General features: G+C 40.0%; 1 protein-coding gene across 1 annotated transcript in view; it reads right to left on the reverse strand.

Annotated features, from left to right (window-relative positions):
* Positions 1 to 25,721, reverse strand: part of MYH10 (myosin, heavy chain 10, non-muscle) — a gene marked incomplete at its 5' end in the record, with an annotated part of 62,495 nt that overhangs the window by 24,857 nt on the left and 11,917 nt on the right. The window contains 11 exons of the mRNA XM_010150324.1: positions 989 to 1,103; positions 2,846 to 3,019; positions 4,730 to 4,903; positions 5,300 to 5,452; positions 5,889 to 6,007; positions 8,890 to 8,985; positions 9,282 to 9,425; positions 10,314 to 10,412; positions 12,071 to 12,134; positions 15,951 to 16,043; positions 19,769 to 19,798. Of these exons, the coding sequence (XP_010148626.1) occupies positions 989 to 1,103; positions 2,846 to 3,019; positions 4,730 to 4,903; positions 5,300 to 5,452; positions 5,889 to 6,007; positions 8,890 to 8,985; positions 9,282 to 9,425; positions 10,314 to 10,412; positions 12,071 to 12,134; positions 15,951 to 16,043; positions 19,769 to 19,798 (1,261 nt within the window). The remainder of the gene's footprint in view (positions 1 to 988; positions 1,104 to 2,845; positions 3,020 to 4,729; positions 4,904 to 5,299; positions 5,453 to 5,888; positions 6,008 to 8,889; positions 8,986 to 9,281; positions 9,426 to 10,313; positions 10,413 to 12,070; positions 12,135 to 15,950; positions 16,044 to 19,768; positions 19,799 to 25,721) is intronic.

Raw genomic sequence — 25,721 nt, forward strand, 5'->3', positions numbered from 1 at the left:
CAATCGCAAACAGACTTAACTGTGCTACAAAAGTAATTAGGCCACGACACATTCCATGCACATTTCAATTATCTGTGGAAGCAGGTTTTGCATATTTGGACCTAAACACTTTTGCTTCTGTGCGTGTACTCAAAAGGAAAGGAGCAGATCCCCAACCAAAAAGTTCTTTATATATTCATTAAAACTGCTCTCTGTAGCTGAACCAACTAAGTATTCCTGAGAATAAGAGGGAAACTCAGTATTAACCTACAGCACCATCTATATCTCAAGGTTAAATTCATCCTGAAATAAGAAACGACAAGATTTATATACTGTGGTGTGTAAATATACTCTAGTTAATATGATGTTAATGATTAATGTGATGTTAAAAACTAGAATAGAAAAGTCCTTGTAAATGTTTATTTGGCTATTTCTGCTTCTTGTGCTATTTTGGTAAAAATATCAATAAATACCTGAAGCTGATGTGCAGGCAGACCAAAGAGCAGTGTACAGTTACAACAGTAAAATACTGCATTTGATTTTAATGTGCAATACCTAAGCACTAGTATAGCTGTTAATGAATTACATTCTAGGAGATGCAGATTTCCAGGATATGACCCACCACTGCAAAAGAAACAAGTGTGCTGGTGCTCACATATGACATTTTAACAGCACTACAGCCGATACACTGAGGACTTAACTGCAGCAATTCACACCAAGGGTTTTGGGCAAGATTCTACGGGGGAAGTTTGACACAAGTGTAAAACAAATACCAGTTCAAAAAATGAACATGAGAAGCAGCTACTCAGAAATGGTACATGTGCAAGGGACCATCGGTGCGACCCAGCTTCCCTCTTGTACTTTTGGCACTGAACAGTAGAGAAAACACTGTAGATGTTTACAACATAGAGGTGGAGGGTGAGGAGGGAACAGGCACAAAACCACCACCGAATCATCCAGTACGGTAAAAACTGCTAACAACTTGTGTACTCAGTGCATGATCTCTTACCATCCTTCCACAGCTCTGCAACAAATTTGTCAGAAGACTGGTGCAAGAGTGTAGCCACATTGTCATTCAGAGGGTCCATATTCTTCATCAACCACTCATCGGCCTTGTAGTCTACCTGTAGAGTAGCCAAGATGCACATGATCAGACAGACTACCAGCGTTAGTTTACCAGCATCAAAAAAACCCCAAGCTTTCAAAATATTGTATTGTTGTTTTCCTCCTATTCTCCTCTTGACATCTGCTTGCGGTGTGTTAGCTGAGCCTCCTTAGAGCAGTTCAAAGTACCATAAAGAGCTGTTATTTTTCTGAAAGAATGGAAGTTTTCTGAAAAGTTCAGCAATCTGTTTGCTTACTAATAGCTGGTATATGTTTTCAGCTTAATATTATTGCCAAAACAAGGCTTCACTGTTCCCTCTGAAGATATAAAAACAATTCCACTATAGACCATAATTACTTTATCTAAATCACTAGAGTAAGGATCTGCTGCAACATGTTTTGGTTGGTGGGATTTTTTTTAAATTTCACTATAGCAGCTATACTTAAACACTTTGTTCTACAAAGAAAACAAAAAAGCTCTTATCTTAAAAAGAGCCAATTCTGCGGTTTGTAATTAAAACTATAGCTCAGCAGTTGAAAACTCAATGCTACCAGCATGGTTTCATCCCAGCCCAAAAGAGCGCCCTAAAATTTCTTAAGTCCAAGACCTCCACATAGACTAGTACATTTTTGCTTCAGAGTTTTCTATTTTTAAAGAAGGAGCTTTGGAAGGAAAAACATACTTAAATGTTTCCAGCATCCAAAACCAAAATCAGGTCATTGTCTCAGTACTTCTTGCAGTAAAAGCTATTTTACAAGCAATTCTAGTTTTGTAAGAAACACATATCCTGACAGACAATCGAAAAATGCTTTCTGTCAGAGGAAGATCTGCAAAGCAATGCCCACTCAGAAGGGTTTGCATAGCATTGCCACTCAGAAGTTTGGCAGAAGGAAAGCATTCTTCAGAACAATTACTTCCCAGTAGTCAGGCACCGAGCTGTTTTACTTCCTTTTATTACCTAAAAGTAACCTTTTTTCCCCCCCCAACCAATCTACTGTTAACTGCAGAAACAGTGATATCATTATTTCTAAGATACTGTTTAAATATTTATAGCGTAAAATGTACAATTTCTTTATTTCAACTTTTGCTACAATTATCCACTTGGCACCCTTGGCAAAGGATAAACAACAAGGCATTAGTGCTTTAATTTTCATTTAAAGAATGGCTCAATCATTCACACAGTTTCTTCTTATTTAGAAGACAGGTCAAAAACTGGTACTAGGATTAAGCTTTAACTATTTATGAAACTAATTACATAGCACTACCCTATGGAATAGACCTGATGATCATGAAGGTGCCACAAAATGTTCACAAGAACTGCAGTTACTTCATGGACCCACTCACACTGCAGCTGAGCTCCATCCCTCAATAGTAGAATAAAGACTGAATTAACAGTACAAGAGAAAATATATCAGCTTACCTATAAAAGGGGATATATAGAAGATCTTATATGAACTGAAGACATAAAAGTGAAGGGTACTGACACAGCCCTCCTTCAAGCACTATTATCAACTTGGAAACACAGGTATTTAGAAGAAATTCCTTTTAATACAACTTAAAGGAAATGGAAATACTTGCTTAATATTAATTTATGTTGTTGAGTTCTGTCTATTTGGTAACAAGACTTCCATCAGAGCACTCTTGAATATGTTCAAGAAAATGAAACCAGGCCACCCTCCTGCACAAGTATTTCTAAATTTGGAAGCTGTACCATAGTATTCTCCTAAAAACAACATTTCTAACCAAGTATTTAACCCTTACCTTCCCTGCATAATGAATAATGCAGAAATCTGCTTTGTCCTTCAGCTGTCTTGGCTTTTGGAACTTGGAGTGGGTTCCTTGCTCTTGGACCAATTTTTCCACAAATGTCTTGTCAGTAGCTTTAGGGAACCAGCATTCTTCATCCAGTAATGCTAACACACCAGGAGGATTGGCCTGAAATCCAGTTGGATTTAGTTTATGTTAATATTTACTACATAGATATTGAAGTTAGAAAATATATGGCACACACCCCATTGAATGCCACAATAAGAAGCTGTCTGAACTGATTCCAATTTGATTTATATCAAAGCCAGCCATGGGGGAGCCCAGTTCAATGAATGACATCGCCTGGTTCAAATAAATTCATTCCAGTGTGTAGTGGAACCAGACACGCATGACCTGATCTAGTGCTGACTAGAGCTTTGCTTTGAGCAGAGGCTGGAATAGGTGACCTCCAGAGTTACCTCCCAAACATTCCTGTGACATGCACATACACAGCAGCTCATCCACGTCTCCACAGTAATGTCATGCTTTAATGTGGGCTAAACTGAAGACAGCTATCCCTCCCAGCCACTCGATACTGCTGTGGCAGCCACCGAGCCTCTCCTTGCCAAGCCCTGTGTTGATATCCAGTGGCGTCCTTTAAAGATACTCCAGCAGGCTTAACTTGAGCAGCCAGCATAGTGTTATATACTCCCTCTCCTTCCATACAATTGAAGAACTCCACCTGAAGGTTTGTTTAAAGTGAAGTAAGGAACAAACTGTCTGTATTTTGCAGCTGTAGAATTGTTTGCCAGGATCATCTTCCTCAGGGAAGACAGACTTATGTATACAGGAAAGCAATGGGAAAAAAAGAGTTTATAATAATTTATACTTCAAAAGTTTCTAGTGAATGTAAAGTTTATACATTTGAAGAGAGATATTTCTACGTGGCTACTACATGGCATCACATTTACAGAACAATCACGAAAGTACCAATATTTGTTTTTCAAAAAAAAAATTCAAGTAATAGATGCATTTTAGGTTATCCACCTAAATATCTGCACACTGACAGCGCAATTACTGCCTCAGGCTTTTTGGCAGAGAGAGTACATTCCAAGGAGGCAAAAATTTCTGAAGTTCCACATACCACGTACAAACCGTTGATAACTGAAACAAGACCTCCCTCTTCCTTCCCTAAAGAAAACCAACAAGGTGGCTCATGGGCTTTTCTGCACTTCAGGACGCACAGCATCACTGGCAGCTAATGTGTATTCAGAATGCACACACAGAAGTGTGGAGAGTAGTAACTGCAATGCCCGAGGTCTCATTTAAACGGTCATAAAATAACTCTGACCACATAGTTCTGTGGTGTGAAGAACAACAACTTTCAGGAATAATGATCTTTGTTCTTCCTCTCCCCACTGCCTACCCCAACTGCTCCTCCTGCTCTTTGCAACCTTCTTCAGTTTCCATAAAACAAGCAACAAAAAGACTATGTTAAAAAGCACAGTAATTAAAATTATTATTGATCTGAAATGAAAAAAGTTTACTGTAAGTCCTGAAAAGCTTTCTAACTGAGCCACCACCCTAAAGCTCCTGTAACGCAACGGCATTGTTTCACATGAAGGTGACAGGACTAAAGACTTCTTTAGTACTAGGGAAAAAAAGTATTAAAATAGTAGCTTACTATCTTTAGCTCAGTGTTCTACCCTGATATCAGGGCAAAACCCCATAGGGATAAAACCTTTTACTAATACATGATATTTTAGACTCTGGATTTCAGCCTTCTTTTGTGACAGCTCTGCAAGAAATCTCTGTGTAGTCCTACAATCGGCTGGCAGAAGAGACAAACCCATAAGTGGAGCCTCTTCTCCTTAGAGCATTATTAATTCACAAACTTACAGGTCTTTCAATTAAGTCAATGCAAGGCTGCAGATCCAGTCCAAAGTCAATGAAATTCCACTCTATACCCTCTCGTTGGTACTCCTCTTGCTCCAGGATAAACATTGTGTGGTTAAATAACTGCTGAAGCTTCTCATTGGTGTAGTTGATGCAGAGTTGCTCAAAGGAGTTCAACTACAAAAATAACATTAGTAAGCAAGAGTAATTCAGTGACAGGATTTATCATGTACATGGATGTCAGAAGTTTGACCTTACAAGGAAATTGCCCCAAACTCCACAACATTCAAATATACTGAGAAAAAAACCTGTAAACTGCATTATTCAAGTATTTATGTTCCCTGTTACATATAATTAAATAACTTCTAGTAGGAAAACCCATCACATATAAAAGAACAATTTAGCCTGAAGTATGACTTTTCGGCCCCATAATTTAAGGTTGTCAAGGCATTTGCCTGATACAACGTAACACCTTCCTGCAGTCTCAGAACATGCATGAAGTGGCTCTAATCTTAGACCTGAACACACATTAACATGGAAAAGAAACATCTGATTAGCAGTGTTATGAAGTACCTCGAAGATTTCAAATCCAGCAATATCCAAAATTCCAATAAAAGACGCTCCCTGTCGTTTGGTCCTGTCCAAAGCTTTGTTGATGCGGTGAACAAGCCACCGGAAGAGGCGTTCATAGGTGGCCTTTGCCAAAGCTTCCACTGCAAAGTCTGCCTGAAAATCCAAACAGGAAAATTTATTTATCCTGGAAAAGTCAAAAGAATACAGACATAGTTGTTATCACAAATAACTAGGTAACAGCAGAAGTTTGATAGAGTTGATACCACTAAGGAGTGAAAACAAGCAGTAGAAACAGTAAGCAGTTTGGTTAGCATAATGAAAAAAAAATGTTTTAAACTGTTCCATAAAAAACCTAAAGCTCTGCGCATTCGATACACACGACAATGACATTAAAGGATGAAACCAGCAGAAGGGCAAGGAAAGGGGAATGTTTCTTCTCTTCTCCCACTGATTTTTACCATACAAGAACATTTGACACAGACAGTAAGCTTAAAGTCAGAGGCAGTACACATTAGTTGGCATTTTCATTATTAAGAACTAATCAGGATGAGGTACAGTTTCACCTCATCTTTAGAGCAGCAAAACTTACTTGCTCTTTGGTCTGGGCTTTCTGAACGTAGTCTCTGCCAACTTTGATGCGCGGTGTCAGTATGGCCCGGGTAAACTCCATGACGTTCATTCCCAGCAGATGGCAGAGTTTCTGTGCGACTGGAGAGCCAAGTCAATAATGTAAGCATTTATCCTCCACAGCAGCTAGCAACATCGGTGAAACAAGCCACTGACAAAGGCTGTCATATGCCAGCTTAAAAACTGAACTGCCATTCAAAATAGCAGTCAGGAGATGCCCTTCTAAAGGTACCTTCAGTGACACTACAGGTATGCTTATGCCCTTTAGCAGGAAGCCCTCCACACCATCCAGGAAATGCTTTAAGCCCTTATCTTTGGAAGCTGACAGCTCATCATTCTAATGTCAAAATGAAAAAAGCTATTTTTACAAATGAGCATTGGCAAGCAGGTTTTAATGCCAATATATATGCTTCCTCTGCATTTTTTTTCCCCCGGTATCAAAAACATTAGTACTGGCTCTTAATATTGAGATTCTCTCTCTGGCTATATACTCCATAGAACTGCTCATGAATCAACACATTACTTAGTGAAATTAGGGTAGCGTCACAAACTGAGTGCTCCTTTCACTTTAGCTAAGCACAGGAGCATTTCTGTGCTTTGAGTATGAAAATACACAACAGCACATCAGATAAAACTTACAACCTTAGGTGTATAAAAACCCAGGATCTTTTAAAAAACAGGATCTTAAAAATAAACCACATCAAAAACTTGACAACATTAAGTAGCCATGAGCATCAGCTTCATCCTGCAGCATAATAGACACTATGTAAGGGATGTTACAGTTTTTAAAGGAAGGAGGCTTGTTCCCCACACCCCCAGTACTCCAAACACTACACTTAGCTTCTTTCATGAAGAGTTGACATGGAATTTACTGCCCCTACCTTTCCAGTTTGTAATAAAGCATAGCTTAGTTAACAACGACAACTATAACCCACAGCAGAGATAATACTAAAAAGCTCATCAGATTCAAATGCTGAAGGAGGCTGTAGCCAACACTTCAGAGGTTAGGCTGAAGGAAACAAGCAAAAAAAGCATTTTCAAAGTTTTATCACTTCTAAGGGTAAGACTGGTTCACACTATTTCAGCTTGATTAATCTTGCACTTGAAAAAATGCAGAACTCATCTTGTTTGTTTATCACTGAGGAATGTCCATTTAAAAGGTGCGACTGTAGAATGCCCTGACTATCCTGACTTGTTTTGGATATAAAATTCTGAATTATTACAAAGCAGAAATACTTAAAAGCTTGTATCACAGCTGAATCATGAACTGTATGAGGTTGCTTGTGAACCTCTGCCCTCTCAGCAGAAAGGTTTCTTCCAAATCTGGTAAGTATGAAATGGTTCTCTAAATAGAGCTTCTCCCTCGTCTTCATCCATGGAGCTTATGTGGCTTTCTTGCCATTGCTTGGATGTACACTTGAAACCACTTTTTGTTTATCTACATTTCATATCCATAGGGTAGAATTTATCACTGTTTTACGTTCACATCCCCACTACCCACACAAATCCCTTCTCCTGTCTATGGGACACTAACCTGCCCCATTTCAGGCACGTGCCTCTAAACGAGGCGAGTTGCTATTAAGGCACACTTATTTCTCTGGAGAACACTAGGGAAACCATTACAGTGAGATGTGACAATACAGATGACAAGAAGGGAGAGGTCAGTGTCACTCAGTGCCTGCAGAAAGATACAAAGACCACATAACCAAATACAGTCATTTTTAAATACAAGATAATTGATCCAGGCTTTAGCTATAATCTGAGCTTCTCGGCATCTTTGCTTGATCATTCAGAATTTTGTAGCTGGTCTTGCAAGTATCCAATAGTACCAATATGTTTAATTCAAATATTGTAATTCAGAATTTACATCCATAAACAGTGGTATATAACCAAAGCCAAGAGAGTCAGGAGTAAGAAGTGCCTGTCTCTTTCTACATCACCCGTTTCAAATGGACAATGACTCAGTCAATTTGTCTACACTGGCACTAAAAGCCCAAAAAAAACTTCACCCAACCTTTTTCCACTCACTGCAAAACTCAAAGTGCCGATGGCCAGCCAAGTATCTAGTCAACGACTACTGAACCTCAATCCCACCTGCTTGGTGGGGCAATTACGGCATCCAGCCACTGCCCTGAAAAATGACAAAAACTGTGGGTATTGCAAGCAGCCTATGTGCACAGCAACTTAGGACAATTATGAAATGGCACACGGCCAAGAACGTGTTGTGCATGTGTAGCAAGTCCTGTGAATGATGGTTCTTACTGCTCTTTCCACTGATGCCAATTCTCAAAGCTGACTTTCCATGAGAGCACTTAAAACGCTGGTAACTAAAATACTAAATTAAAAACCTGGTATTTGCTTCAACAACTATTTTTAATTGGTGAAGAAATACACTCAAAATGTTGATCCCACTGCAGGTACTAACTGATAAACTAAATCTTAGTCACACTGCTATGCCCCTTCCAGAAATGAGTTTTTGCTAAATACAGCATTCTTATGCTCAGCCATTTCACTATGGAAGTTGTGCTTGGCTCTGGGGCTCTTATCATTGGCAAGAAAACTGTTGTCAAGGCCCAACAAAACCAAACTGATTTAAGCATACACTTTTTCCCAGTGCTTAAGTCTTCATGGACAGCAATAAACAAAGCTACAACTAAAATAGTCGCTTAAAATTTGGAAACAATGCAAACAACAAATTCTGTTGATGGATACTTAAATTTGCCTGCATTACGAGAATGGAAGAGGAGTGTTAGTAAGTGTCTGTTGGCCACCACCACAGGCATGCCCTGATTTTGGCAGAGAAGCCTATCAAGGAAACTCAGAAGACTGCTCTGTACTTTTAAAGACAGGCACTAAACAAACAGCAGGAAGAAAACTACTGCTACAAGCAGTAGTTAAGGTTAAGTTAAGTTCCTTAACTACAAGCTAAAGGAAGCTTTACAATACAAACGTGACCAACTTACCAGTATTCTCCGGCATAGAAGCTTGGTCAGTATTTCTCTCCTTCTTAAAGGAAATATTTCCAAACTGTAACACTGAAGACACCACTTTCAGCATCGCTGCGTTAACAAAAGACAGGCAACCATTTAATTGAAGAGAGCTCAGCTTAACAATTTTTTCTCCTGTGACTGGTGTCACTTTCCTTCCAAATTCAAAGTTCAGAAAGGAAATAAAGTTTGCACCATACTTTTGGGGCAAATAGTTTTAATTCAACTCTAGCTCACATTAAGCAAACATTTGCTGCAGGCTGTCAAGACACTGAAGCAACATTAAATTTGGTGACATTAAGTGAGCAAGCATGTGTGTGCAACAGAAAAAAGTACGCTTTAAACATCCAAAAGGCCCAATAACTCACACAAGATCTCGTCGTGTGAAAATCCCATGATATGCATGGCTTCCATAGTCTCCTGAAAGTTATCCTTGTCTTGTTGCCCAGGAATGGGGATGTAGCCATTAGATAAAAATCTGTAATTGTTAAATCCTTCAAGGAGCAAGTCAGCTGTATTGGAGGAAGGGGAAAAGACAGAAACATAAGCTAAAGAAATGCTCTGCACACCCATCTGTACTCTGTTCTCACTAAATGGGCAAATTATGCTTTACAAAATCAGTTCCTCAAATATGCCTACAAGTCTTTATACCAGCTTCTGAAACCCTGAAAATGTGTATGTTAGAAGCTGAAGCCAGATTCCCAGAATCTCTCTGTAGCAAACTACGTTTCCTCTTTAATGCACTACGCCTGTGAACACAACATTACCTACCTCAGATCTAGCATAATCCCAAATCCCTATTTGAAATACCCTAGAAGAAATCTCTCTATTGAAAGGTAACAGACATGTGCAGAGATGGATTGAGATTTTGATGATCACCACATCAAAGACGCTAAATACCAGTTTATCTAATACAGGAGGAGAAAGAACAGATGAATTCTCTGAAGTCTGTACCTTCACATAGTTTCACTTATCACAACCTAACAGAAATTTCCAGTTACCAAGAGAAAAAAATAGAGTAGAAGATGGTATGGTAAAGTGGCTGCTTTTCTACCCAGTTTGAAGGCATGATCCAGAACAGATAGGGCTGTGCATACTGACCAGGTTCACTATCCACCAGCTGGAAGCACAGCAGTGTCAATGCAGTCGTTCCCAGCCAGAGGCTGCCCAAACCAGGCTTTGTCACGTAGGAGCCATTTGCTTGAAATGCAACAGTGGCTTGACAGCAAACTTGATAGAACACAGACGCTATTTCAAAACAAAGTCACCTGGCTTTCCATTCTTCTTTTAAAACTCACTGTTTCAAGACCAAAGAACTGTTCAAACGTGACTCTTCGCCACGAGATAACAAACGCGGCACGCAGAAACAGCGAGTTTACAAAAGGAGATCCTCAACTTACACTTCAGGTGTTCTCCTGCTCCAGCGAGGAGTTGATAGAAGATATGAAACGTCCGCTCATCTTTAGCCTGACGAACAGCACGAGACTTCTCCAACAAGTCTGATTGTAACTAGTCAAGGATCTTCCACAATTTTTGGTTAAAAGCATCCAGTGCAAACAAAACTTTCAAAGCAGGCTACAGAATTACTTTAAGACCTGGTAGAACCCTAATAGGAATGACTGAACTATGTCCAGTATGACCCTTCAGCAACTTTAAATAAGAGATGTCAGATTCAGACTGGTAGAAGCCCACACTGAATTTCAGCAAACTCGTTTCTTGGATGTTGACTGTACTTCCCAGCTACATGCAGGTGACAACTGTCTGTTATGGATCAGTTGAAGTCTAAGTGAGAGGGGAAGCAGCCCATTCTTCTTCAATCACTTCTATAAAGGTCATAGCTGAACTCTTTATACCAAGACCCCAGCAGCTGCTGAAACCAGGAGTCCTTCATCTGAAGTGCATTTGCCATTTCCTTCAAGCACTGCATTCTCACATACAATCAGCACTGCCTTAAAACAGTTCCCAAATTCAATCTGTGCAGCAGATAGTGTATAATAAATAGGACTACAGCTTATGGCAGCTTTAGTTTTTATTTCTTGATGTTCCATACTGTAAAACAAACATGGGACAGGGATTTGAAGCTGCACAGGTTACGAGCAAGGATGAGCTCTTGTGAGGAAGAAAAAAAATTCCCCAAGAGGGAAGTCCTCCGGTTTTCACAGAGCTCTAGGCAAAACAATTCAGCTGAACTTTCATAAAAGTAAGAACCTTTCCATTCAGCACAGCATAGGAATGAAGGCAAATCGTTTATCATGAAAACATATTCTGATTAACCATAGATATTTTCCAGCCTTATTGGGAAATCACTGGGCAATTATCTTTTGACAGTTCCAAATATTCAATGCACTTAAAATTAAACTGTTTAACTCACAGAAAAAAGAATGAAAGCCTAACCACAGCTTTGTTTACAATTAATACTCACGTCATACTGTTTACTAAGACTTCCAATTTCATAATTGACCATTCTACTGCTATTCCCCCAGAAAACAGGTGAAAAACTAAAATATTACACACATTATTTTTAGCATAAAGAAAACAAATTTAGATAAAGGCTTTCAGTGCAAGTATTTTTACTTGTTCTTTGCAATCGTAAATAAAAAGAACCTTAAAGCTAAAACTTAGACTTCAGTATGAATTGCTAGTAGGTGTCATGTTATTGAGCCTACAGTGATATTTAAAAGACCCAAGAAAACAGAAGGTGTCCCACCACTTCCAGCTCTATGGCTTTATAACGAGCATCCCCTCCTGCCAGGCAGAGTGCTGCTCTGCAGTGCCAACAAGTTCAAAGCCAGGCTCGTGGCACAAGAGAGCAGCTCAGCTTCTGATTAGGAAGGATATTTTTTCCCCTAGAGATGTTAATAAAGCAAACATACTTGAAATGTTTTCCCCATCTAACATACCCTAGTTTTAAGGATAGCCTGAAAATCCAGCAGATTTCAGAGTGCTATATTTTGGAACATCCAGATTTCTGAGCATGAGTAAGCACGCTGAATTTCTGGTATTTTATCAGCTACTTTGAAACAAAGGAAGAGAAGGATGTTGTCAAAGGAATGTGTAAATATGGTAACTGTTCACTGCACTCCAATGAACTCCAGGGTTAAGAGAAAAACAATCAGGAAACGTGCATTTTACAATGATGTGGCAGGAAGTAGGATACATGTCTCAATGTTGGCCCCAACAATGTAACCAGTAACATCAAAGTTAATCCTAATGAACTTGCCCTGCAAAGAAGAGATTTTTTTTATTAAGACAACGCTGTCTATATAAAACCATAATCCACTCATGTAACAAGCATTTCACACCAGCTCAAAGTCTTCTCCCTCAGCGTGCTCAGCCATCCTTTCAATGGAACATGTTAGGCTGCACACACACACTTTCTAAATACCAAAGAACAGCTATTCCACACCTGTTTGTAATCCAGACTTAGAGAAACCTTTCTGCAAGCAAAGCTCAGTTTCTCACCCTGACAAAACATGCTGTCTCAGGTTTAAAGCAACGCTGAAATTTCAAGTGCACATATTCCTACAGCAAACACGTTGGTGCCGAAAGGTGCTTTCTCTGCAGCAATCATGAATCCATGTGCTGCCCAGCCCACACTTCTACCTTTGTTTCCACAACAGGATGGCTGCTCTCTGCATGGCCTCTCTTTTCTAGCAGCTGGTAAAGAAAGGCCCAAGACAGAGACAATATACCTATTTCTTCCATGTACGCCTCTGTTTCTCCACTAAGGACCAAATAAGGAGCGCACCTCCTACACACAGAGCAGCTCTTGGAAAGCAAGTGGTTGCAAGGGGATATATTATACCAGTTTTACACCACATCAGTTCCTCAATCGGATTTGTTACTTGGCTACAAAGATTCCCAACAGGAAAACAGGCTCCAGCTTGGAGTTGGAACACTTTTAACAGGACTGTTACTGTATTTCAAGTTTGTGCTCATGAAACTGTTGGGGATTCCCTGGTTGCAAACATGTGAAGAAACTGGTGGGAATAACCAGTGACTACACCAGGCTCTCCATTTTCATTGCATCCAATTTCTGCAGTCCTCTATCCACATACAAACAGGTTTTGGAGACTGGGGAGCATCACAGCAGTTTGATAATGACTACCTAAATGCTTCTTTTGATGCTATCTGCACAAAGCCACTACCTTTTGTGGAGGTCTTCTGAAAGATGCTCTTACAATCAGGATCCAAGCCCCCACTTATCTCAAGTCTGACTGATTAGTGCTATTAGCATGTTAAAGTGAATTCCTGTTTGGCAGATCCATTCAGCTCAGAGACTGTACTATTGATTTTTATATTAAATATTCTACTCTACAAGCTGGCAGCATATCTCTACTCGAGGAATGGGCCAATACAGTAAGTGTATACAGGGGGGCATATTGTCATGCTGCAGACTTAGCCTGAACAAGTTGCTGCAATCATTTGAGCTATTACAACTTCTTAGCCAAAAATCCTACCCTTCACTTCCCTGATAAAGCCCATTCATGTAAAAGATTCATGCACAAGAGTGACCAAGTTTCTCTCCCCAATCACACGAGTGAATCCAGAGAAAGGTACAGCCTACTCTACCAGCCTTATCTTGACTTTGCTCCTTGATTGCAGTTGTACATCTTCAGCTCACAGTAATTACTTCAAGTTTCAAGGAAACCGATGGAATACTTTAAATTGGCTTCAATGGTTACTTCCTACTGCTTCATCAGCAGTTTGGTTGGAAAAATCAGTGGCACTAAAATGACCACACCAAGGAACAAGGTTTGTTTTCAAGCATGCCCTGCCAGGGACCAGCACTTGAACTCAGATTTCTGAATATGAAGAAATATAAGACTAAGCTCAGCTAGTAACTGAAGCATTTATAGTTTTTGTTCAGTAACAACTCCAGACATCTATAACTGTCACAAAGAATGACTTGACATTTTACTGAAATTCAGCCAAGAGAATAGATAACACATGTGCCAGCACTAGCATGTCAAGAATGGCAGCTGACTACTTTTCACCCAGAACAGGTACCACAGAGCCTGCTTAGAATGACACGGCTTGGATTTGCAATGTTACAATGTGAAAACAAACATGAAGCATTACCTAAGGACTAGATGCGGCCTTTTCTGATATAATGCAGAATGACTTTACTGTTTCACCTTTAAAAGTTATCAGTTCCATGAAGAAAAGTAACTGAGAGGGCATGCTGTCAATAAGTGAGCTGACACATCAGGAGACTCCCTGCATCGAAGTTCAGCCATCACTGAAGCCTATACTAGAGACGTCATTTATCTAGTCCATCTTAAAAGCAACACATTAACACATCCTTTTAGCTAGCACTCACAAATCTTGCTGTGAAAACTTCAATACTGTCTCCAACAACTGAATTCTGTTTACGCTATCATTACAACACTAAGTACCTATCATTATAGCACTAAGTACATGGCTTTGTATAAACCACATCAGAGGAAGCATTTAGATCTGAAGTATGAATGCAGCAAACTCACTCTCCTATCCACTACAAACTTTTGTGTTTCAGGAACACAAAAGAACGCTACACTTTTGGGGTGTGTGTGGGGGGAAATAATCTGATGTGACACTAGCCTTATTGCAGTCCTATCTGTTATTATTAGCAAGTAAAGAAGAGGCTGACATCGTCATGCTGCATGTATAGGCTGAACAACAGCACTTCTCACCTTGTGGGAGGATATGTATTTTTTAAAGTCGGGTTTTTAAATGGTTGTTACGAAAGATTCTTTTTTTGCATGAAATGACACCATCTGGAGTGCATTATACTTGCTTCATAAAAATAGAGCTGGAGCCATCTGAGTGATTATGTTCATGATGGCAAAGCAAACTTCAATATAATACAAACCAGATGCTAACATCTTTTAGGAAAAAAGTATCCTCGTTAAATTAGTATAATCTTTGATGGATTCAAGACATGTAACAAAGTAGAATTATTGCACAGTAAAACATCTTGATATTATAAATCCTATACCCAACATACAAGAATCAAGCAACATTGTAAATAATGTGGCTATAAAAATATCAAAGTTGAATTTCTACAGTACTCTGCACTCCCTTCCAGACTGAAAAGGCTAGTCACACCATTTTCCAGAGTCCTTATCACTGGAGTCGAGTTCAGACATTATAAAACCAAGCAACTGTTGAAATGTCAAGGCAGCCAAGAAATCTTTCACTTGTTCTGTAAATTTTAGTTTTGTTCTCACAAGAAGAAAAGATTTAATACCTCCCATATAGTTTTAAAGTAGTACTAAAAAACATCTTTTCCCTGAAATAGGAGATGGCTTTTTATTTCCTTCAAAGGAAAGGAGGTTTTAAGAAGCAGGAACTAGCTATTCACCCCAACATCCACCACTGTTTTTAAAACAATGGAACACATTAAAAGGGGTTAACTGCCACCAGAACAGCATGTGAACAGAAGGCAGGGACCCAACAAAAACATTAACCAGCTACAAGAATGCCCAACACCTTAAGTCATACTGTCTTTTTGACTTTCCTTCAGTAAATCAGTCAGACGGAAGAGCATGGAAACTTAGAGGGTTTTACGTGCAAGTTTCGTAATTTTTAAAATTGAGGATGTTGTCTCTAAAGCAATCAATTGATAAAGTCATAGCTATCAACAAGAAGGCTACATTTTTAGTCACATTCCATGCTGATGCCATAGTCCTCCTTTCTTCATAGTAGTTCAGCAGTAATTTGTGCATGCAAGCCATAGTTCAGCTCTACAGCACAGATTTGCTATGGTAGATAGATTTACTAGGAACCCTATGAACCGTAAATTCAAGGATGGTTGAAGTTAGAAACTGGATAAAATCCAAGCAAGTTTTGCCAAAATCCAGTGAGGATGCATCCTTCAGAGATCCCAACACAACGCAGAAAGCACTGAGAGAACCTGAACTGGTGGAGGAAAGAACATGAAAGCTTCTGATGTTAATTTAAAAAAAAAAAAATCCTAAAAATCCTAAAAAGGGCATTTCTTCATGAACAGTAGTCCAGATTTACAGGCTCTAAAGAGAAAAGGAGTAACTCACAAAGCGGGAGGAGTTGTCATTTTTCACTGTCTTTGCATTCCCGAAGGATTCCAGAATGGGATTCGCCTGAAGAAGCTGACGTTCCAGCTCCCCCTAAAAACCACACAAACAGAAAAATAAACAGACATAAGCATAGGGAACAGGTGATTAAGGGTTCCCACATTTTGCTGCTTCCTGACACTCATTTTACCCAGGCTGTAGCAGTGATACCACCTTCAGAAGAGGGTTATCATTTTCCCCCCTCACTTCCAAATCCGCTGATAGTCTCCTCCATCAAGTGAAGAACTTGGTTTAGGGGTTTAAAAAAAAAAAAAAAAAAAAAGAACAAAACACAGAGCAATGACTGAATAGGACTTAATGGATGTTGAAAACCTTTGAACATGGAAAAGAAAAAAAATCAACATTTAGGGCTAATGAAATTAGGCACAGACTTTAAGTGCTTAAGTGGAAAACTAATTTAACTGCTTTAAGATTTTAGCGCAAGGCTATTCTTAAACTTCCTGTTCGGTGACTTGATGATACAGCTACTTTGGAATACCTAATGAAATATTTCCAATCAGGCAGACATTCATATCATTGCAACATCTGACCTGAACGCACCTGAGAAGCATGCCAGAATGGCATAATGGGAACTGAGCAACACCAAATACAAAGATCATTTTCCAATTGCTGAGTTCAGCCAACATCGTTTAGTACGTTTAATGCATTTTTTAAAAACATTTCTTGAAGTTCAAGCCAATGGATGTAGAAATCAGAGCACTTATCTTAAGGAAATTGCACAACAGCTTTTACAGTCACTGTCCATGAGGAGGTCTGGTAACAAAAAAAAGTCTGTGCTGCTCCCATAAGCCCAGGAGGCACGTATGTACATAGGAAAATGATACTGTCTTCCTGCTCTGAAGGATGGTTTAAAAAAAAAAAAAATATAAGTGAAACTGTCTGGAACGCAGTTTCAAAACCCAATGTTTGTGTTCATAAACCTGCTTTTTCCAATTATTTATAGCATAGATGAATAAAGGCCCCAGACTGAGGATTAAAGAACGGGAAACAAAGACTTTTAAGGATTCCACAAAGTCAGTTCTTACTCAGGAATTTTAAAAATTCACCTAAAATAGGCTTTTATTCATATATTGAAATATATCTCAAGTCCTCCTGGAAATTAACGGCTGCTTGTTCTCTGAAGTAACTTGAACTTATCTGCTCAAAACTTATTTACTTCCAAATATATTCCCGTTGGGAGTACGCATTCTCCGAGTTCTGAGGTCAATAAAGAAGAAGTAAGTGTGTGAGTCTTAGCCCAGAGCACACTAAACACGACTCAGGCCACAGTGCCTATGCACTCTATGTTAGGTCTGTCAGTATTAATAGAGCTCCTGAGAACTGCAGATTGACCAAAAAAATCTGCATTTGGAGAAAAACTACATCCCTGTTATAACCACTATACGCACATCTGCGATTTATATGCTACAAGTCTCCTATGTAAACGCATCAGATGGTGGGAAAGCATTTGCTCACACCATTCCTCCCATCCCCCTCGCCCAGCCGAGCTGTCAGCTCCCGCTAAGACACCAAGCACAAAAATGAGAAGCTCGCTTACCACGCTGTACACAGCTTGAAATAAACCACATTACGTACATTAAACGCAGCCAGCGTGTCACAGCTTACGTTCCTAATTCTGGCTATTCTGGAAGAGAAAAATTGGACTCCTGCACAGAACATCCACGTGCCACTTGAAAGCATCTCACCGCAGGCACGCTGTCCACGCTCTGAAGCGCTTCCGCGTACCACAACCTGAATTTGGCTCTTGTGCACTTCTGCAACGCATCATGAAGTGATTTTACGCAAATTCTCCAACTGAATGCAAAGGTTCTTAGCAGCTCACTTTTATGAGCATCTCTGGACTTGAAGAAAACATTCAGTTGGGCCCTCATATGTGGGTGAAAACTGTGAGGAAGAGCAGCGCTCGCAGCCTCTGTGGTCTGCACTCCCTAGAAGCCTTGTAGCCATCACTAAGAAACAGTAACCCTCGCACACTGTGTTAAATGGCTTCTGATTCACTCGTCTGCATTTTTAGAGGGACTGCCTTTTACAGCCAAAAAAATAATTCTCTTTTTTTGGAAGCATTCAGTGTTTTGGGAAGAGTGTAAATTTAGCCTATAGACATGTCTCCTGCACGGGCAGCTGAACACAACTTGGAAAAAGCAGTAGCACAGTATTGTGGAAAAAGTGAAGTCATGCAGTATTTCATGCAGGGCAACATTAGGAGGACAGGTTATCATCTCAGTTTCAGAAAAACCAGCATCCCAGTGACTGGATTCACTGTGAAGCCTGAGTGAGGGAGGGAGATCTACATGCTACTCACATACAACAGGGATCCACTCTGTAGTCCAAAATGACATTGAAACAGAAATGTTAATGGACTATGGTTTACGCGACATCAGCACGTCTGGATTAGCATGTTTCCACTGGTACACTTACAGTGTTTGCCAACAAATGGTTTATTTCAACCCTGACATGCTAACTCTAAGAGAAAGGTTAAAACTAAACACTGCTCTATTTTTGAAACAGAGAAATATTTTAGTAAAACCCCTTAGAAATGAGTGAGGTTTGCAAGGAGGGAGAATAATGTTAAATACTAAGAATGTCTAACTTCTGAAAATGAGACCGTGGGCTCAGACACAATTGGGTCACAAAGGTTTCACAAGTTACCACACACTAGCAAAGGCATCACAGCTACCCACATGATTTCTTTTTGCTTCCAATATACCAGACAGAACTTGAAGGTTCTTTTATTATTTTCCCTTCCACCACATTTTAAGTTGCACTACTGTCAGCTTCCAGAAAAATGTAAGGGGAAGAATACAGTCAGCTAAACTAACTCATGGTAGCTGCTTCGGCTACACCATGCGGAGCTGCTGCAAGCTTATTCTTTATTTAAAAGCTCATGCTCATTACAAAAAGCCATCACTTACCACCTCGGGTTAGAGAGTGGAGCATTTACCTTGCATAACATATGGCAGCCTGTGTTTATTTCTTTCCAGTCTTACCCTCAACTTCCACCTAACCCTCCTCCTTAAGCTCTTTCCCGAGCATGCTCCATAACACTGGGAGTACTGCAACTCCTACTCCTACAAGAAGGTGGTCTAGAGCAGGGTGACTACTGCTGCCCCAGGAAGGGAGAGATTGGAGGAACAGGAAGCAGGCAGCATTACCTGCATGGTGGCTCCAGCCAACCCGAGGAATAAGGGCAGTTGAAGCTCAAGCATTAATTCAGGCAGCAACACTGAACAGCTACATGGCTTATACCACTTATCCTAGAAAATCAGGGGAAACACCTGATTTCCAAAGACAACTGATTATGCAAAGCCTTTTACCCTTGAGATCAAAGTCTTTATCAGGTTACATGATAAAAGCCATAAAAATATTCAGACAAAATGGTACATCAGAAGAATTCTATAGCTTCCATTAATCTCGATAGTACTTTGTTTAATATTAAAAAAAAAGTGCTGTGTGCTCTCTCAGCAGCACATTAACCAAGTACACACACAGCATATGGGGGGAAGTCAGCTAGAGAGAGGGTGAGCCTTTTGCTTCAGGACAGAGTAACACAACTGAAGCAGTGTGAAGTGCTTTGCAATGCTGGGGAACTGGTACGTTGTTCACCAGTCCACTCTCAGAGCCAGTTAAATATTTACAAGTTCATTATTACCTGCATACCTCTACAAGACTTCCCATGTTTTAAATACAAATTGACAGGAAATAGAAGAATAAATCACTTTACCTATGTTAACTTTAAAAGCATAAAGAAAAACACTTGCCTGATGTTTCACGGGTTTAGGTGATTCGGGCTGTTCATTGCAAACAAACAAACGATATGTTAGCAAGCAAGCATTCCGGCTCACATCCCAAATTATTCATGTCAGTAGGTTTAGTTTAACTATTTACTCACTTCATTGAAACTGTTTAAATTAATTGTAGAAAAGTTACTCTCTTGTCATTGCATGTGCAAAATACTAAAACCTGTGCTTATGCAAAGGACTAAAGCCAAATAAAACACCAGACGACAGATGGACATTGAGCAGCAAGGAAAAAGGGCAAGACTTCAATTAATTGTGCACTGCTTTCTACGATTTTTCCAAACAACAACAAAAAATAAACCCAAGAGACCAAGTAACTTTCTCTACAGCCTTAGCCACCGCAAGGTGGTTTTGTATGGATAAGGTGACCTTTATTCTTCAGAAAATCAAAAAGGTTATGAAGGAACCAAGAGGAAAGAATTACTTAAAGAGTCCTGGGTTTTGTTTTTGCACTGCACTTCAAGTATTTAAGAAATACAAACCTACAATCGAGAAAAAAGCGTTATTTCTTTTTTTCAACACTGACCGTCCATATGCAAAGCAGCAAAATCTGAAGAAACTGGGAGACCGTCAAATTTTACCAGGAAGATGGATAAACAGAACATGAATGTAATGAAGTAAAACAAGTAAATAAAAACCCTCAAGATTCAAATTTGCACAATTTCTGCAGAAATGTTATATTCCATCATTCTTTCCTTAGCTCAGTCTGAAAGTTTAATAATCCTGAGCTTCACATCAGAGAGCCTAGGAGGAAGATGTGGTGAAACACACACCCCAAGAAGTTTTCATACCAGGCCAGATGCACGCTTCCTCCATTCATGTCTATTATTTTAGACACTAGCACTTTTTCAGTGCAGAGTAACAGATTTTGACAGTGGTCTGTAGAGCACCTGGCAAAGGTCAGCTTATTCAGCTAAGTGATGTGAATTTTGTGAAGTTGCATCATGCCTGCTCAGAGAATAACTCGGGCATCTAAAAAAAGGTTAGGTGTTTCAGGATGAAGCTACCACTCCTTCTGCAGTCACTAGAAAAGGACAGGTACACACCTAGGAGGCACTTAATTTACTTATCTTTGGACAAGATGAACTGCTCTCTCTAGGTGTTCATTTCTGTCTGCTAGAAACAGAAGTGAGCAGGAGGAGACACATTCAACTTCTCTGTGTTTAAATTAGGGCAGTTGAAGTTCATCTGGGAATGATGAGCTCCCAGATGAGCTTCAGTCTACCCAAGATCCTATAGTTCAAAACCAATTATGTTTCTTTTGAAATTAACAAAACAAATTAAACAGTTTAGCATTTCAGCTACAAAGACAAATATGGTCACTAAAAGCAATCATTAACCTGAGAGTACCAGTAATTATTTCTGAAGCTTAAAATGGCAGCACCATGAAAGCTGCATTTTAGTGAAACTAGAGGGGGTCGGGTGGGAAGGCCTTGGAGAGAGGGGAAATGAACACAAGTCCAGTTCCATTTATCCAAACCAGAGGTGCCTCATACCAGGACAACTGGAAGTGAGAACCGAGGTGGTTGATGGATACAGTTACTTGTAGAACTGAACTACTGCACATACCACCATGCCTGAAAACAGCTGACTTCGTGCATTTGACCAGCAATAGGGTCCAGGTATGTCCAGTCTACAAGCACCACCAGGAGTATCCCCAGCCTCCCGCAGCCTGTAATGGCAGTCCCTGGGCAGCCAGTGACAAGCAGTATCTTTCCTTATTTTGGAAAGCCATGTATGCAATTTTTTTTTAAATTACGTCTCTATTTTGCACCAACTTCTGTCCCCATCCAAAAACACAATATCTGTAAACTAAAGCAGAACCCAAGAGTCAGAATTAAGACTCACCATATTAAAGCAGACCCAGAACATGTATTAACACCACAATTTCATTCTTTTCTCTCCTCCCCATCTCACTTTGTGCATGTGGGAGTGATGAGCCACAAAGCTAAGCAGTTTACAAGTCTCATTTTTCTGCCTACCCTCCTTGCTTAATCTATCCACAATCCTCTCTAGACACATCAGCCTCCTCCCCACACTCCTTAGGTAACTCCTTAGTTACCTGTCCTTGTTCTCTTCCTCTCCTTTTATACCAAATATCCTTTTCTTCACACCTCCTGAGCCTACAGAAGAGTAACAGAGTGAGGAGCTCCTGTGTGTGTGACCTAGGAGCATGGGATGGCTTACCAAACCAGCAGATATCAGTGTGGGTCACCCTTGGTCTGAGATGCCAGAGTTGATGCCCAGTGGTTACCTTTACAAAGCTGGGCCATGCATGGCATGGTTAACAACCGAATAAACCACCATATACTCTGTGCAGGCAACATATTCTGATTTACTGGCAAAGTTCAACACTACTAGCCCACCCCTCCCCAGATTCTTTAGAGCTCAAATTTGTTGGGTATGGAGCTAAATCTTTCAGTTATTTACAGCAGATATCCATCTTTTCTCCCTTGCTACATTCCAACCAGGACTATACATGTGTCAGTTCCAACTCTCAGCCAAGCAAGCACACTACACGCAAGGATTCAGGCTCACTTTCATCCCACCTTCAGTCTTCAGACGAGCCTTTTGTTTATAGCTCACTGACAGCTACTTCTCCCTTCCCTCCATTACTTGGCTCTAGAAAGCCCCGTCTCTATTCCCAGTTTAAGGGACTGCCTTAGTCTCATCTAGCTCTGCCAGGGCCCACAATTACTAAAGCTTTTCTTCTACATTTTTACCATCACCACCTACCCGCACTTCCCAGCACAGCGCCCAAGACAACACCTTTAACATTCCTTGGTATTAAACAGGAAATGAGACAACATGGCTCCAGATTTAAAACGCTCAAAAAAATAGTAAATACTAGCATTAAGGTTGTTCAGCACTGTACTTCCACCCGCTGTGGTTACGACGTGTTACTGACTCCATTCCCCACAGGGCCTGTCTGAGGCTGACATGCCAAGGGCTAACTACGCAGGACTTCTCTGGAGCCACACAGTCACTAGCTATTAGGAAAGAGGGCTGTTGGGAAAGAAAAGCTTCATGGACAAGCAGCTGAAAGCCAAACATAATGAGGATGCCCAAAGGATGGGTAGAGCTCCTACGTGATGCTCCTCACAGCAGCCGAGCATTTCACAATCAGTGCTGTTGGGGAATGTGCTTGGTGAGCATCTGTAGTGTGGCAGAACATCAATGCTACCCTAGCCACGGCCCGAGGCGTCAAACGGGGGGGCTGCATGCGCTTGTAATGCTTTTACACCACTGTCAGGCCAAACAGAAAGTTAACCCTAGATTCCAGAACAGCGTAGGGAAGATAAATATTCATTCATCAGCATACAAGTTGCTTCATAAAAAAATCCATGCAGCATTCAGAACAGTCTCAGTAATACGCTATCAGGATGGATAAGACATTCATGACTAGCAGTCTGGTTAACAAGCCTATTTAGCCTCCTCTCTGTGGACAGGATAATGCAAAGGTGGTATGGATGGGTACTAGGGATCATCACCAGCCCTCTACAGTTTTTCTAGTCAATATGTAAACAGGAACAAATTAGTGGTGTATATATAAACCCAATTCTGACACTTCCTAACTTGAGTCTTAAGTGTATAGGTTAGACATTCTTTGTTAGCAATATATAAATAAAAATGAATTGTTACAAAACAAGGGAGACTCATTTGTATTCTCAAAACTATTTTGGTTACAAAAACATTCTGCATTTTTTCATAAACATATGCTTAATTCAGGTCTCACTATGGTACTGAAGGAAGCACACAACCAAAGTATCAAACTTTTATTCAGGTCACTACCCTATTCTTTTTACTGGGCCTAAACTATATTTTACAAAAACCTCACTTTTTCAGTCTTCATCATGACAGTCACTGATGGCTCACAAAGCAGCTATTACAACAACCATTTTCATAGCTCTTAGATGAACACCACCATCCCATTTGATCACACTGGTAAGCAGATAATTAGATTGCAGTTCAACCACCAATTTCAATGGAATTAGCCAACACTGCATTAAAAAGGGCAACTCATCCTTCCCTTCACTGACATTTTCCACCCCAGCTTCCTCCTTTCTTTTCCATGCGTTCACTTCATACCTGTCATGCAGCCACACAAAAAACAGAGGAAACTCATGTTGTTTTAAGCCAAATGGACTTTAAGAACACTAGTTTAAGCCTGCATCAGTGTCCAAGCCCAGTCAGTGGCCACAGGAATTGTTACAATGACAAAGCCGAAAATGAGGCAGAGGTGTTTCCACAAACTGTTCATGGAAACACGGCGTGAGAAAGGCCAAACAAACACAGAGTACTTTTCAAACTATCAAAAATAGGGCTTCAAGAGGTTAAGCACTGAAACAGGTTTACAGAGAGGTTGCATAATCTCTGTCCCTCCAGACTTTCAAAACTAAGCTTTACAAAGTCCTAGGCAATGTAATCTAACTTTGGAGAGAGGCACATTTTAAAAGGAGGCTGGACAAAAGGCCTCCACAAGTCTCTTTCAACACGAGGTATTCCAAGTTGGATTTAGAAGTACTTGGTACAAACCCTGCACAAGTCCCTTCAGAAAGCTGTAGGCAAGTTTACTTCTGTAGACATTGAAAAAATACTGATTTAGTTCAAGGCTGCCCAGTGGTAAAGCCAAGAATATTGATAAACCAAAACTGACACAGAAAGCCAAGTCTGAGGGATGATGTTCTTTCTGAATAGCATTCCCCAGTGCCACGTACTGTCCCAACACACAAGACAATGCCATGAGCGTACACCTAATACTGCTGACACTCCAAATATGAAATCTCCTTCAAAGGCCTGTAACTGATGTGGACACAACCTGCAGCCCACTCGGACTGCATGATAAACAGACTAATTTTGATCTTTTCTGTGTGATAAGCCAGCAACAGTTTGAATACATATCATCACACAAAGTCATGTTATTTGCTCTTGATTAGACCGAACATTTGAGTTTCCCCATACCCTTAACTAGCTTTCTGCAAATCTACCTGAAAAGCAGCATTTCCTCCTCTCTCACCCCAAACCCCTAGTCTTCTTTTGTTCAGATTGGTCAAAACTTATCTCCTGTTTTTCCAGGAGTTTGAGTCTTGACATATTTAGGAATGTCTGAAGTGCCACGCACTAGAAATTACAGAAATCATTGCTGCTAAGTCAGATGATACAGTTTGAGAGTTTCCAAGCACCAGAGACTTGGGGCACTCCTGGAGAAAAGCATGCGGATGCCAGTACTGACTACAGCAAGCAAAGCTGAATGAAGGTTTCACTGCAAGAGATCAAAGTGCTCACAGCAACAGATACTCAAGCCCATTTGTATCTGTTAGAGCAAAGCATTGCTAAAAATTCTGTGCAAATTTTGAAGTCTAGCAGTACATCTGAAGAAAGTTCTACATAAACCAGAGTTAGTGACAAGTTACCAAAAACCAAGATTCTGACATAAAAGTTGTTTGTAATGTAATAAAATCTGAGCTTTCGATTAGCTGCTGCCTTGTAGATATAGCAAGTCTACAGCAGTTTAAGCTTAATGATTTTTCCCATCCACAAGTTAATTTTTGAACGAACAGAAAGCTTGTTCAGAAATAAAGTACTGAAAACTGCATCCAGTGAGAAGTAAATTCACTAAGACGTACTTAAATAGATTTTTTTTTTTAACTGGGTTTTACTGCATCAGAAAGCTTTGATACTGTTTCTAGTTGCAATGTTTGCATAAAGCCTTTAATTTCACAACAGAGGTTAAACAGCTAACATTACCGGGAAATTTTTATGTAACTGCTCAATTCAGCCACTACTAAAGAGAAAATAACGGTTGAGACAAAGCTATGCGCATTACATTACAGCTCATCTTTAGTAAAAACGTTTGGGTTTTTTAATGCAAAGACGGTAGTTTTCAAGAAGAGCAATAAACAAATGAGAAAAC

This window comes from Eurypyga helias, unplaced genomic scaffold (genome assembly GCF_000690775.1).
Source record: "Eurypyga helias isolate BGI_N326 unplaced genomic scaffold, ASM69077v1 scaffold34084, whole genome shotgun sequence".
Taxonomy (NCBI): Eukaryota; Metazoa; Chordata; class Aves; order Eurypygiformes; family Eurypygidae; genus Eurypyga; species Eurypyga helias.